The 15201-nt window shown below is 37.5% G+C and overlaps 2 protein-coding genes across 2 annotated transcripts; both read right to left on the bottom strand.

Annotated features, from left to right (window-relative positions):
* Nucleotides 1–2755: 2755 nt before the first annotated feature.
* LOC133866903 (G-type lectin S-receptor-like serine/threonine-protein kinase At1g34300) lies at nt 2756–5739 on the bottom strand. Its single transcript, XM_062303561.1, has one exon. The coding sequence runs from the start codon at nt 5260–5262 to the stop codon at nt 2923–2925; it is 2340 nt and encodes a 779-aa protein (XP_062159545.1). The 5' UTR covers nt 5263–5739; the 3' UTR covers nt 2756–2922.
* Nucleotides 5740–6646: 907 nt separating this feature from the next.
* On the bottom strand, nt 6647–13537 carry LOC133866090 (GDSL esterase/lipase At1g29670-like). Its single transcript, XM_062302649.1, has 5 exons — nt 13526–13537; nt 9055–9600; nt 7754–7990; nt 7139–7382; nt 6647–7045 (listed from the first exon to the last, which is right to left on the bottom strand). The coding sequence occupies exons 1-5, from the start codon at nt 13535–13537 to the stop codon at nt 6804–6806; spliced, it is 1281 nt and encodes a 426-aa protein (XP_062158633.1). The 3' UTR covers nt 6647–6803.
* Between the last annotated feature and the right edge of the window lie 1664 nt (nt 13538–15201).

Raw genomic sequence — 15201 nt, 5'->3', positions numbered from 1 at the left:
TTTCTTACTTTTAATTAAAGTAAAAGTAACAAAATAATATTTTAATGATATAGGAAAAAATGAAGGGAAGCTGCTGTAGGGTGTTTTTTGATAGGAAAGTAAAAAGTAGTTTTATTCCCTACATTTAGGAATAATGAAGGGGAAGGGAAGGGAAGGGAAGCTGCTAGGAATGCTCTAAGGAAACCAATCCAAACGAGAAGGAGGTATACACTCACGATTCTCTCGAACTTCTGGTACGCTTATTTATCTTTGAAAAAAAAAGAAAAAAAAGAACAAGCATCAGAGTTGTTGTAATTTATCACTTGACAGCGAGCCTAGCTTCAGCCCCGTGATGGCCTTAGACAAAGCACACAGCAGTGTCTAAGCAGCCCATCAATACCTTACCGAGGTTAGTTAGCAACAATCACAGCACAACACACAACCTTTTACGGGAGCAACACCTCCCAACCTTTACAATTCAACTCAACAAATATACAAGGAATGACAAGGGCCCTCACAACACAATGGCACCCAAGTCTCACACAGCTAATAAGGCTTACAAATAGAACTATCAGAATACTCACACAACACTCAGTGTTTCTCTCAGTAGCAGCTCACACAAAACTAAGTTCGCTCCCTCTTCTCTGGCTACTCAGGAGCTCCCAACACTTCTTAAATAGCCCAGCAACTAGTCTTCAGGCTTGGCAGTGTGGGGCAGCCACCTGGCATGCGCCCACACCTTGTTGTAGCATCAAACCACTTGCAACATCTCACTGCCCACAAGTAATCAGCCTCAGCAGCCATGCCACGTGTTTGCAGTAGTTGTCATATTTAAACTGCACCAACAGCTTCCTCTGCCCTCCTCCCAGCCTTCTGACATGCACTGCCAACAACCCATCATTAGAGCCAAACCCCCATGAATTCGCCCAACCAGCGACTGGGCTACTGTCAGAAGCCACAACCTGTTCAACTTCGCCCAACCAGTATCAGGGTCACTGCCAGGGGCCACATCCAGTTTGAATTCGCCCAACCAGTGTCAGGGGCCATATCCAGTTTGAATTCGCCCACTGCAGCTCATCATTTGTGCCCAGGCAAGGGCAGGGCAGTGCCACCATGTGGCCACTGCCTGCAGCAACCAAAAGGGTCATCCATCAGCAAAAGAGCCAGAGTCTAGACTGCACCACAGCCTATACAGCAACAAGCCTGCTAGGCCAAGCACCTTGACAGTGCTTGGGCCAACACCAACCGATTTTGCCAAGCTTCCAATTTCAGCCCATAGCATGCCTCCCTCATGCTTAGGGCTTGGTGGTCAGTAAGGGTGCAAAGACAACCCACTTGCTGCCACCAATGCGGCCATGTCACAGCTGTGACAGTTGTCCTCCCCCAGTATGGCCGGCAAGCCGCATTGTTTACTTAACCGTTATTTTGCAGGTACTCGTGGATTTGGACTTGGGGTGATCATTTGCATTAGCAGTTCTAGGCATTGAATTATGGGAACGCAAACGTTGTTGCAACTGGCACGCCTATAAACATCGGCAGATCCTAGATTTGAGTTGCTCTAGACATTGAAAGATGGAATGGTCTGATAGTTAATGAGAAACGATCCCAATGGGTCTATATGGTCAAACAGGCATTCAGGCTGCTCAAAACGCAACATCTACCAACTTAATTAGGCAAATAGATCCCATCAAAGTCCCCTTTCGCTAGCTGCCCATATTGGCTACAATTCACTGACACAAAAGTATAGCTAATCCCCATCCTTGAAAGATAGAAATATGCCCAACTCGGCTCTTTTTTTTTGTTTGTAATTTTTTTTTTTTTTTTTTTTTTTTCATTTAGGGGTGTAATTATAGTTTTACATTATTAACAGGGACGGAGCCAGAAGTTTTAATGGGAAGGGGCCAATGGCTAAAAATATTTTTTGGGAGGGGCCAGTAGGTTAAACTCCTATTTTTTACATTATATTTTTAAATTTTTTTTCAGAAATTCTTTTTTTCCACCTTAATTTTTTTTTTTTTTAGAAAATTGGGGGGGGGCCATGGCCCCTGCCAGCCCCCCCTCCCTCCGTCCCTGATTATTAATGTTATTAATTCTACATAAAAGTGAATAGTACTAAAATACAAAAAAAAAAAAAGAAAAAAGAAAAAGAAAAAAAGAGAGTATATACTCGAATCTTAAAATCAAATCAAACTAAAAGGATAGAAAGTTTGTAAGAACTTTTTTTACAACTACATATAAAAGTGACGTGTCCTTTTAAGCATGTGAGAAGCACATATTTTTTATTAATGCTATTAAAAAAGCACGTGAAAAGCACGTGCTATTAAAATAACATGTGCTTCTCATATACCAAAGGACACATGTCACTTTTATATGTAGGTTGTAAGAAATTTCTTACAAACCGATTTATAAGAAATTTCTGTGCAAACTAAAATAACATTCCAAATATAATTTCCTCCCCTTTTAATCAATCTTATTGTTATAACTTTTGTATTGGTCTAGACATCACTAGAAAGATGGGTATATATAATAGCAAGGTTTATATGACACTTCCTATATAATTTTAGTACGTTCTACTCTTTCTACTCCATCATTTTAATAGTGAATTTTCTCCTAATTGCCTTCGCATGCAGATGTAGGCTCGTTAGCGGAACAATGTAAATCTTGATGTCTGGTGTGATTGTGTTATTTATTATTCTACTGTTTTCTACCAGATTAAAACACCCAAAGAATTCAAAGGGAGAAGATAAAGATAACAAGATATCCATTCAAGCACAAGATAAAGATAACAACACGTTAGCCGAAGATAAGACATTGTAGTTTGTATTCTGAGTTTAGAATACACTGTAAATCCAACTGTACATTTTCTATAAATACAGTAACCATGGGAAGAAGCATATTCACACACAGACAAACTCTTCAATGCTCACAGTTACGATGGTTACACTAGCAGAGCGTTGAGGGCCTTCCCTTTGGGTGAGGCGGCCTATGAATCTCTGTGATGCCTTCCAGCATGCGTACCACTTCTCCCATCCTTGGCCTCTGCGACGGTGGCTCCTGGATGCACCAAAAGCTTACTTGAATTGCTCTCATTACTTGCTCCACATCCACCCCTTGCTGAGCCTGAGTCTGAGCCAGCCTTCTGTCGACAATTCCCATCACATTACCCTTCTCAAATTCTTCATACGCCCACCCGGACAACATTTTCCAGTTCGTTTCTGCAGATACTTCCATGTGTCTTTTCCCACTCACTATCTCCAACAAAACCATACCATAACTGTAAACATCGGATTTCGAAGTCATTGGAAGATTTTCCTGCAGCCATTCTGGCGCCAAATAATCAGTACGATCCTTTAAAGTTTTCAGCTTTGCAAGGCCAAAATCCGATACTTTAGCAGAAAAATTCTCATCCAAGAGAATGTTTTCTGGTTTTATGTCACAATGGACAATGCAGTCAGGGCACTCATCGTGAAGGTAAGTGATGCCCCTCGCAGTGCCAAGAGCAATCTTAAACCGGCTCTCCCAATTCAACAATCTTCCCGGATGATCTGTTTGGAAGAGACAATTATCAAGGGACCTGTTTTGCATGAACTCATATACTAAAAGCCTGTGGCTCCTTTCACAGCAAAAACCAATCAATCTCACCAAATTCAAATGGTGGGTGCAACTTATAGTCGAAACAGCCATTCTGAACTGCCTCTCTCCCTCCTCGATTCCGTTGAGTCGCTTCACTGCAACGACTGTTTTGTCAGCGAGAATCCCTCTGTACACAGCTCCAATTCCTCCGGTTCCAAGCTTCTCCTCGAACCCTTTGGTTAGGTGCCGGAGCTCCTTATACGAGAACTGGACTGGAGCACAAGAAGCATATTCAAGAAGAGCATATTTGGCTGACAATCCTCCGAATTTGGGGCTGCTTCTACAACACCACCACCATAAACTAACCTCCAAGGCAATCAAACCCAAGACGGTCCCGATAACCACCAAAGCTACTGCCCAAGAATGCATCCGCCAACCGTCGCTCCGCATAGAAGGCGATGCGTTTGGAACCGCCGGTGAGCAGACCTTGAAATATGAAGTGCTAGGGAGTGCCGGATTACTGTACCCGGAGATAAAACCCGGCTTCTTGTAGTAACACATGCCCATCCCGTCCGACAATATAGTCGAAGCATCACAAGTAGGACTGATAAGACAGCTCATCCTACACGAGGATATAGCCACAAAAAAGACCTCAGAACCCTCGACCGCAAATATACTCTGAGGAGGAAACGTTAAGAACAGAGTATGTTCCATAGTCAACATTGTCAGATTCCCCGGACAATCCTGTGTCTCCACCTTTCTCTTACACCCTTTTCTGCTATCTTTTGGATCAACCAGCTCGAAATTCTGAGAGGGGCACCTACAAATGGGATTCTTACCGCTATAACTACAGATTCCCATGTTCCCACAGTACCCAAAGACTCTGCATTGATCCTCAACAGCTACCCATATCACAGTTTGAACCCCACTCCCCCTAGCAGAGCCATACATTCTCAAATTCCCATCGCCATCTAACCTCAAAAACCTTAAAATATCACTTCCTTGATTATAATCGTTACTATAAGCGATGATAGCCCCGCGGCTAGTCAATGTGGGATCTAAAACCGACAAAATACCAGTAGACTGTAATTCTAAAGTCGGCGAAGTTAAAGTTCTGTTGTTCGAAGAACTCGAAGTACCTCGACTCCAATACGCAGTACTGTCATCCCACTGGAGATTAACAGTACCATCACTAAGAAGACGAAACGAGTACAACCCATTTCGTAAAACGTGACTAGTTGAAAATTGCTGCCACGGCACGACCGTGTCGATGGGGTGTTCGAAAGAAGACCAGACCGGGAAGGTCCCATTTCTCATGACGGCAAGGTTACCGTAGTCATCGAGGGAGGCGGAGGAGACACCAAGGTTGGTGGTGGAGGAGTTCCAGACGGTATGGCCAGAGCCGTTGACGAGGCGGAGGTTGCCTTCAGTGGGATGGAGTTGGAGGTAGGCAGCAGAGTCGACGGGGATGGTGCCCGCGGACCAGATGGGTATACCTCCAGAGAAGACAATGGCAGCTAGGAAGGTCGGCGGAGAGGTGGGGGGGTTGAGTGGGATGAAGCCGAGTGAAAATGTGTTGTTTGGGGAGGACCAGGTTTGGTTTGTGTTGGAGGCGTAAAGGGTTGATCCTGGCGATATTATGCTCATTGATGAGGAAATAGTGGGAAGGAGGAGGATGGAGAGTAGTAGGGTTTGGATTTGGGTTGTCATCTTTCTTTTTTCCTTCTCTGTTTTTGGGGTTCTCTCTGTTTCTGTGTATGTCTACGAATTCGTGAGAGACAGAGGTGGGCTTAAAAGGATAGGGATCCGATCATCAGAGGAAGGGAATAATGGAGGAAAGACCAGAGAGTTTTTGGAGATACCAAAATCTGTTGACCTTTGTTTCCCTGAGCCAATGACCTTCGAATATGCATACCAACGAATATTGACCACTCAAAACTCTGTTTCTGCAACTACCAAAACTCAAAACTCTGTTTCTGTAACGACCAAAACTCAAAACTCTGTTTCTGCAACGACCAAAACTCAAAACTCTGATTTTTTGGATGTTGAAAAAAGCCACAGAGATGACAGAACCTGCGTCTTACGTTGCAGAACTCAAAACTCTGATTTTTTGAACGTTGAAAACACAAATTATTGGCCACACAACCAATTTCCTCCGTTCAACTCTTCGACCGCGTATGCACATACACATGCACGTGTCCATAAACTTTTTGTAAATTGATGGCTGGAAATTTTTTTCAATTCAGACTTTATAACACTGTTCTACATGAGAATTATATATATTTAATAGTATATGTTTATCACTTATATTTTTCATAACATTAATAAAAACAATTATATGTTTCTCATATGCTCAAAAACTCTTAATATTTTCATACTTGTACATTAGGTTTTTTCTTTAGTAAAACTAGGTATAAACAATGTATACCATAAAATTCTGCATTCAAATTTTGTTGAAATACTTCAAAAAAAAAAAAAAAAAAATTGTTGACATGATGATCTTAAATTCTTTAAAAATTTTATACTCTATCACCATGTATGGCCTTAAACGCCTCCAAAATGGGTGGACAATAGCAAATCTATACTTTGATATGTCTCATATAATGGAAATATGGCAGCAATTATTGCAACAAATATAACTTAACAAATCATTACTCCTATTAGGGTGGGCTTTGGATTAAGTTTAGTGGTCTTCATCCACTTCTCTCCTTTAAATTTGCTTGGCATAAAAAATTAAAAAATTAAAAATGAACCTATAGCTAAGCTAGATTAAGTTGGATTAAGATCCGATGCAATAATTTTATCAAGATTATTTATTTTGATTGAACGGCTCAAATTGTAACCGTAAATAATAATAATAATAAAAAAAGAAATATAATTTGTAATGTAAAAAGTGACTGTTGGGGTAGCCATTTACATTTAAGTTGGGATAGTGGCCAAATCACTCTTTTTAGCTACCAGAGTGAATGGCCATTTGCATGTGGTGGTTGGGAGAGGGAGAGGGAGAGAGAGAGAGAGAGAGAGAGAGAGAGAGAGAGGCCATTCCTAGTCAACCTCCAACACATTAGCAAAGTTTGTATGTAATAAGGTTCTAGTTGTTATATATAGCCAATAAAAGGGAAAGAAACAGTACTTCTTCACTAGCCTTCCTAGCTACTACTGAACCACCTAAATTCATTAGCCTACATCCTAGCTAGTAAAAGTTGCCAAATTTGGAATTAAGATTAACACGTACAGTGAATCAAAATTCCTCAAAAGACACAAGATTTGACCAGATTCTTAATATTAGTGGGATAAACTTCCGTTTTCAGACCAGATTCATAGGCCTTGCTTGCTATCTGGGCATTCACAGCTTCCGTTGGATGCAGCCCGTCAAAGTACACATGGCTGCTCCTCTCCGCACACGCTCCCCCACCCCTTTTGCACAGTATTCCATTTCCACCTTCATTCACTGATGCCACTTCACAGCAAGACCTACTCGCGTCCTTGAAACCTGCATGCATGGATTCAATTATTCAAATACTAATTCTCAATATCTATATATATATCATTCCAATTAGTGCAGCAAATCTTGTTCATATTTTACCTTTGGAATTGGGATTTCTGATTATATCCCTGATAATCTTATACGAGTTCACAAAAACAAAAGCAGAACCAGGCATCTCTAACTTGAGAACATCCACCAGTGACTTCAAGTGCGTGTTGAAGAGGTGAGCTGCCCGGTTCAGCCCTTGTACGCATGCCAGCCCGTTTGACGTCACCGTTGGACTACACCCAAGTGGGTTTACCGACATTAACACAAACTTTCGAGCCCCCAGGTTGAACAGCTTCTGCATTAACAATGTCAGACGAAACATATGATCAAAAACTTGTATAACAAGTAAAGATGAATTCTTATCTCTTCACAGAGACTTGGTTATAGAGGCATTTACGATTTTTGTTGTTGTTATTACTATGGTTGTTGTTTGGTCGGTCTTGTCAGAGACCATTCCTAAAGTTTCCCAAGCTAAAGATTCAGGGACAAAGGCCATTAATAAAGTTTGGATTTGATCAAGAAATCTGGCACCCTATTTATTTGGAACTTGGGCCCGCTACTTTCGAGATCGTTTACAATTATCTAACAAAAAAAATTTTGATTTTCCAACTACTTCTCTCCTTCTGAGAAATAATTGTAGAAGGAACTCTTGTTTTTTCAACGTACCTTTAATTGCCGAGACAGTGATGCTGTCAGGTTGGCAGTGAAGACTTCAAGGTCACTGACGTTGCTGTTGGGATTCCTCAGGAAGTAGTTGAAGGAGTAATCGTTTCCCCCTGTTCCAACAACAAACAAGTATTTGGGAAGCACCACCCTGCTTCTGCTCCCCGATTGGGCTTCTAATTCCGGCAAGGTCACCTTCTCAAAGTTTCTGATCTGTTGACTCAGACTGATCACGTGGCCCTGAAACCTAATCCCGTTAGCACAGATGTAAAGCTTCATCTGTAAGAGCTTATTGTTGGACTACAATGACCCATAAAAAATGTAAATGGAGGACTTTTGGTTCTCGAAGAATTTCTGTCCGTTCAGTAAATTTTTAACTAAAATTTAATTGAAGAACAATTTTTTTTTTTTTTTAGCTATTTACTTTTTAAAAGTATTTTTATCCCCCTTAACATTTTAGTTATGCACTTTAACTATTTCATTTAAAATATTTTTTATTTATCTATTTTTGCTATTCCCAACAAAGAGAGGACCAGATTGATTATTTTATTAATATAAATTATACATTGTTGAACTATACTAAACACATTAGCAGTTAAGCAAATCCGGATGTATAGCCTTTTTGAGAATTTTTTGCTACAGGGTTTAGCCAAAATAACTTTTAAGCTATTTTAATTAGCACAGTGTGAGTGCTCTTAATATGGGACATTGGAATATGTCACTTACTATATTGCTAAGCAAAAAAGCAATCACAAACGCTAAAGGGTTGGCTGGAGTAGTAAGTCACTTGATCTCAGTGCTTCATGAATTAAGCATTAGGTTTAAGGTTCAACCTTTCTTGAGTGCAAATAATTTTTGAACTTTTGGCCACAGGTGAAAGTCCAAGCTTTACCCGACCCGTGTGGAGAGGACATTCTGTGTAATATCTCAGTAATCTAGTTTCGCAATGAATGCTCCGATTATCCAAAAAAAAAAAAAAAAAGAAGCAAGCACTACTTTCTTCTGAACTTTTATGAATCACAGACTGAAACTCCTTTTACATACCACCAACCTATAGAAAATGTTTTGAATTAATGAACAGGAATCATTTGTCATCAACTCATCATGGTAAAAAGGAAACAGGGATAAAGATGAAATTAAAGCGGCTAGCTAGCTCTTCGTTCCCCTTGAAGTTGTATAGATGAAAAGTTTTGATCCTTTATGTCAACAAGGCAATCATTGATGGCTGCTAAAACATGCCACAATCAATGAGAATAAAAGAAGAAGAGAAGACGAGAAAACACAAGTCTTATATATCAGCTTACCGCAATTAAGCCAGTATCATCTAGTATACCGGAGGCACCAGAAGCATAATTGACACCATGAACAATTTTGCTTCCCTTGGTAGAGGGGTCAGCAAATGCAGGAATCAATGAGGGAAGATTAAGGTGGTCGCCCAGAAGGTCAATCACGTTCTTCCCATTTGTAAACCTTCCCGTGGGCCCGAGAGGGAAATCTATTCCATAGGGCAAGTAGTCAGCCTTAGCCATGGAGTCCTGGAGGAAGTTATTGTTGCCATTATCAACCAGAGAGCTTCCAAAAATAAACAGTCCTTTGATCCCAGCTGATGACCCTTTAGCATAGGCAGTACTGGAAATATCATGAGAAGTAGTACTGCATTTGGAAAAACAAGCAAGGAGGGAGAGGCACAAGAACAGTAGTTTTGAAGGTGTCATTTTGTTGAGAATTAAGGATATGACTTTGGCTACGTTGTTTCTGGTTTGATGAACTAATGATTTGTCAAAATGGAAAGGGATGGGATGGCTTATATAGTTGTAAGGAAGACTCCTCCCTTGAGCATTCTCATCCGACTAGCCAAAATAACATTTAAATTAGGGTTAAATATATTTTAACTCTTTTGTCGACAAATAGTTGTTTTTAATAAAGTCTCACGAACTGACATGTGTAATATTTAGACCCGTCAAAAATTACCATTTTGTTGCAATTAAGCTATTTTTTCAAAAATATCCGTACTCTCATAAAAAAACTAAAATCAAAAATCAAAATTTCATGCAAATTCTTTCTATACTAATCGAACCTTACTTTATGTATTAATTTTAGTACTTAATCAAAACTTATTTATTTTTATATAAATTTAATTATTATTTTTTAAATAAAATATGAGTATTTTAGGAAGAATGACATCAAAGTAGTTTAAATGCAATTAAATGGAAGTTTAATTTGATGAGTTTAAGTGTCACACCTGTTAGTTTGTAATGCTTTATAAAAAATAGTTGTTAGTTGAAAGGGCCAAATTAAGTTTTTATTTTTTTGATAAGTAATAAGTCAATCTAATTAAAAGCGTGAGGTGCCTTTTAGTACACTGAGAATATCCAAAAGGAAACGCCTAACTAAAGAGGGCCAAAATATATTTAACTCTAATTTAAATGTTCTTTTGGCTGGTCATGATGTTAGAATGAGCTGCATCTGACTCACTAAATTAGAGAAACATTTGGTTCACCAAATAAGAAAAAATATTTAAATTTAATTCTAACATTTTCTCTCATCTCAAAAAAATATAATAATAAAAAAAATATTTAAATAGAATAATAAAAGGTAAATAGTTAAAATAAAAAAGCAAAATATAAGTGCTAGCTTTGAAAAAAGAAGAAGAAGAAGTAACTAAAATTAAAATGTGTGAATTTAACTAAAATGAATATTAAATTTGGTAGCTAGATGTGAATGATCCACCTACTATGAATATTTTTATTGACATCAACGATGGTCCATTTTCTTAATTGTGGTAATTTGCATATTTAATAATGAAGTGACGTCGTGTTTAGGGTTCAATTCCATTTTATTAATTAGTGTATATTATATGGCATGCTATTAAATCTAGGGCATAAACAAGTATTCAAATCATGTTTCTTCATAAAAGGGAAATTTCATGTACTATATATTAATGTATCATTTATAAGTATCCTGTGACATCAAGATTCTAGTTGAAAATTGAGGAAACTTTAATTATAGTAAGCAGCTATAATTTTTATTTTTCAACCGTATGCATTTAAGACAAATGCCTACCACAATCTTTTCTTGTTCTTTCTTTTTAATTTCCTTTCTTTTCATTTCTTCTTTAATCAATGATGAGCCCCCCATCATTGGTCAGAAGTTCTTTGAATGTGGTGAATGCTTTGAAGAAGACGGGTCCATGTTGCTCAAGCTTTGGTCACCTCATTGAGGATACTAGGCTAGGGTTACAACGACTGGATCCTTGTGGTGTTTACCATGTGAGACGTGAGGCTAATCTTGTTGCTCATAAGGTGGCTAAGCTAGCCACTTCTCAATTGCTGAATGAGGTGTGGTTAGAGGCTTGTCCCTCTTTTCTACAAGATGTAATCTTTGCTTAGCTAGACTTTTTCTGGCTTTTAATGATACCATTATATTCTCAAAAATGATGAGCCCCCCAAAAGGTCAGTATGTGACGCTCTAAAAGTTAGTCTCATTATAAATGTTTTAAGAATAATATAATAGGAATATGAGCAACAGCTTTTTTAAGGGTTTATTCGGGTTTGTGATTACAAAAATGCGATTTAAAAATAGCGACTTTAAAATGTGATTTTTAAAAAATGTAATTAAGCGTTTGACAAAAGTGTAGTTTAACCTTTAAAATTGTGCGTTTAAAAATAAAAAATAAAAAAAATCATTCCCTGCGATTTGAAAATGCAGATTTTTTGCTTTTTTAAATCATAATTTTTTAAAAACGCAATTTCAAACGATTCATTTTCTGCGATTTGGTTTAAAATCGCATTTTTTGTTTAAGAAATCGTAATGTTAAACGCACCCTAAATATCATTCACAGCAGCTTCCCTTTGATTTTCCTTAAATTTATAGAACAAAACTACTTTTTGCTTCTCTATTCAGGGTTCATTTGGGTTTGCGATTTCAAAAATGGCGATTTTAAATAACGATTTTAAAATGTGCAAACGATTTTAGAAAGCTATAATTAAAACTTTATTAATCATTTTAGACTAATAATGCTCTTTGTGGGCACCCTCAACCCCAAATCCCCCAATCGTAGGAAATTTCCAGTTACCTTCTTTTAACGTCTCCATTAATTTCATAGCAAAGGAACACGTACGTTTCCTCGTCCATGGCCATGCATGTCCTCTGTTAGACAGGCGCCGGCAGTCTTGGAAATGGGGTGTACAGTTAAAATCATAAATGTGTTGCAAATGGGGAGGAGGAGGACTGAGGAGGGTTTGACCGGTTTGTCGTTTGAGGTCAGTGGGTAGCTCGGTTATTGATTAAGATCACAGAGGAAACTGCTGGAACACGAAGGGGATACTGCATAAACCGACAAAGGAACAGATATGGTGAGAAAATTCATATAAAAATGATGTTTTTATAGGTGCATGTTCATATATGAAACTTAATTACGTGTCCGATATATAGGTGATTAAAATATTAAAAATTTGTCGCTATAGTTTTTGGGTGTTTGAGTTGACCATTTCAAAGGGATATCCTTGGCCTCCAATCAATCTTTGCAAAAAAGAAATGAAATTAGGCAAGTAAACTTGACGGAAAGACCGACGGGAGATAGTTTTGATGCCTAAGTTAGATGTATTTGAGAAGAAAGATTTAAGAAATTGTAAAAAAATTCCTTACCATTCTACTCTTCACGTATATATAGTCGCTTCAATGCAAGGGTAGCCATGTTGGCCTTGCCCGGCTACTCTCGTATAATTAGGGACGGAGCCAGAAGTTCTTATGGGGAAGGGCCGGTGGTAAAAAAAAATTATTGGTAGGGGCCAATAGGCTAAATTTTTAGTTTTTTAGCTTATATATTTTATTTTTTTTTTAGATTTTTTTTTTTTTTAACCTAAGAAATTTTTTTTTTTCAAGGAAATTGGGGGGGGCCATGGCCCCTGCCAGCCCCCCCTCCCTCCGTCTCTGCGTATAATCGTATTTGAATTAGGTAATTCAGTTGTCAAATTCGACTTGCTCATGACAGTTTGATCATACTCAATTACAAAAAGTTACTGCATTTATCGTATTCATATAATAAGATCTTGAAAACATATGGTCTAAAGATCCTTTTTATGGTGCAAGTTTTGTCAAATAACTGTCGAAGCCTCCTACTTTTTAAATAGCATATCAATTCTCGTATCGATTGTCCATTCGTGATCAAAAGAGATCGATGGAACTCGATCTCGAATGAGCTTTCTTTTGGTTGGGCTTACTCATATTCGATTTAAAAAAGTAAGCCTACATGTAAAGGTTCGATTTTTAACAAAATTTATCTGGAAATATGAATTTTATATAAACTCTATCAAATTATCTGCCTCATTGTTAGGAATTCATACAAATAATTATTATGATCCCAATTCTCGCGTTAATGGAGCCTACAAACCCAACCCAAGTCAAGCCAAGATAAGACAAGACAAGACAAGGCACATTAATAGGCTGTCTTTTCCTAGTTCAGTATGTTGGGAGGAATGGAGATGAGATTATCTACAGTGTGCAGTTGGTAATGGGACACTATCACTTGCATCCAATCCAACGGCTCTCTTGTTGTCTATTTATGAACTCCTAAAACGGATGGACTTCCTGCCATTCTAAAGATTTTGGTCTTTGATTTTGAATGGACCATATGAATTTAAAAAATAAACAAATCTTTTCTTTCTTTTCTTTTTCTAACAAACAAATTAAATTAAATTAACGAAAGAGATGGCTGACCATCCTCAAGAAGTAGTCTCAACTATTATTTTGCCTTGCTAAGGGATAGTCAAGTACCTTAAGAAACATTATCGTAATTGTTCTTACGGAGATGGTCGACCACCTCTAAAACATTAGAGATCTGGTGTAATAAGGTTGTCTATTGCTTGAACAAGTGGTCGGGTAAAATTTAAATGTCTTCTCATATGAAAATGTCTTTTGCACGGTGCAATAGATGATCTCATTACACGATATCCGAATCCTTAACTATTAGCTAGGCCTTAATATAATATGGTTTTTTTTTTTTTTTAATCAAATGAGTAGAATTGCATAGAAATATATAAAAATGTCAAACTTTAATTTACCTCCAAAAAATTTAACTAATACTTTAATACTCTCTTTCACGTGTGAGACCAAACAACACATAAACTATTTTCATTGGAAAAGAGAATAAATGCTTAATCAACGTTCGAATTCTGAACCTTTGTTCTGATACCATGTAAAATTATAACTTATCTCAAAAGCTTAAATGGATAGGAAGAGATAAAAATATTATTTAATTAATATTTTAACACTTATCCTCACTTGTACAGAAATGAGGTTCGAACCCAAGACATCTACTCTGATACAACTGATTATTATAAAAACTTAAAAGCTCATAAAAATGATAAATTTAATAATTTCATTGATATTTTAAGAGAAAACAGGTCAAACAGTTCTAAACTGCAAAAGAGGATTTGAAAAACAAGATTATAATAATTCAGTGCAATGATTTACTTGGGATTTTCAATATTTGATATTTTCTTTCAGTTTTTGGATTGGTGAGTTTGACCTGCCACCATCTCATAAAATGCAATCCCCAATTATTTGTGTTATCCCTTAAACAATTATAATCAGAGATTGCAATAGATTTGGCCACATGGTCCCTACTTGAGCAAAAACAAGCCGAAGTTTTCCTTAATTATTCTGTCACCCTTTGCTTGAACTGACACGGCAATAAAGTGGGGACGTAATCTCGGAACAGAATCTTCATACTTGATTAGTGTAAATTATTATTATTATTTTTTATTTTTTTTTGGTTCTCATTGACATCTTGATGATGGGAAATACTTGTTGGGGACGTTTTACCGTCCCCCAACCGGCTGTTTTGATTAATTTTTTTTTTTATTTATTTATTTTTTATCAAAAAGAGGCGAACAGGAGACGGTAAAACGTCCCCTGCCAATCAGGCCTCCTTGATGATATTGGGTTAGGCTATGACTCTGTCAGACTTGAGAAAGCACCTGCAGTTCTCACTGTCTAAGCCCCTCCTATGGCTATGCGACTCCCAGCGGTAGATGCTACTATGATCACGCTCAGTAAAATAGTCACATTTGGTCTCCTCCGTCTGCCCTTTTTTAATTAGGAAAAAATCTAGTTTAAGGCTTTGTAGAAATAAATGTCATAAAAAAGAATGACACCATGATGATATCATTAATTGGAAGATATTTGGAAGAAAAAAAAAATTGATGGAATTTTTGTGGTGTCAAAGTACGGAACTAAGAGTAATGTAACACTTCGCATTCATTTACCATACTAATGTCATACCGATTGACATGATATGTTTTAAGTGACTTACATTTTTTATTTTATTTTTAAAGTGATTGGCAATACTTGGCATTATAAACCACTTAAAACACGCTATGTCAACCGATGTAATGAGTGTTATACATATATATGATGAATAGCATTATTCTAAAACTAAAGAGACAAGA

Source organism: Alnus glutinosa, chromosome 4, assembly GCF_958979055.1.
Source record: "Alnus glutinosa chromosome 4, dhAlnGlut1.1, whole genome shotgun sequence".
NCBI lineage: Eukaryota > Viridiplantae > Streptophyta > Magnoliopsida > Fagales > Betulaceae > Alnus > Alnus glutinosa.
This window is presented reverse-complemented; position numbering and strand designations above follow the sequence as displayed.

Bases quoted from the DNA above. Each gene is read 5' to 3' on its own strand.
- LOC133866090 (XM_062302649.1), bottom strand. The intron at 7,991-9,054 runs GTAAGCTGATAT...ATTAGGTTTCAG, and splicing joins ATGATACTGGCTTAATTGCG to GGCCACGTGATCAGTCTGAG. The intron at 7,046-7,138 runs GTAAAATATGAA...CCATGCATGCAG, and splicing joins CAGAAATCCCAATTCCAAAG to GTTTCAAGGACGCGAGTAGG.
- LOC133866903 (XM_062303561.1), bottom strand. From the start codon at position 5,262: ATGACAACCCAAATCCAAACCCTACTACTCTCCATCCTCCTCCTTCCC.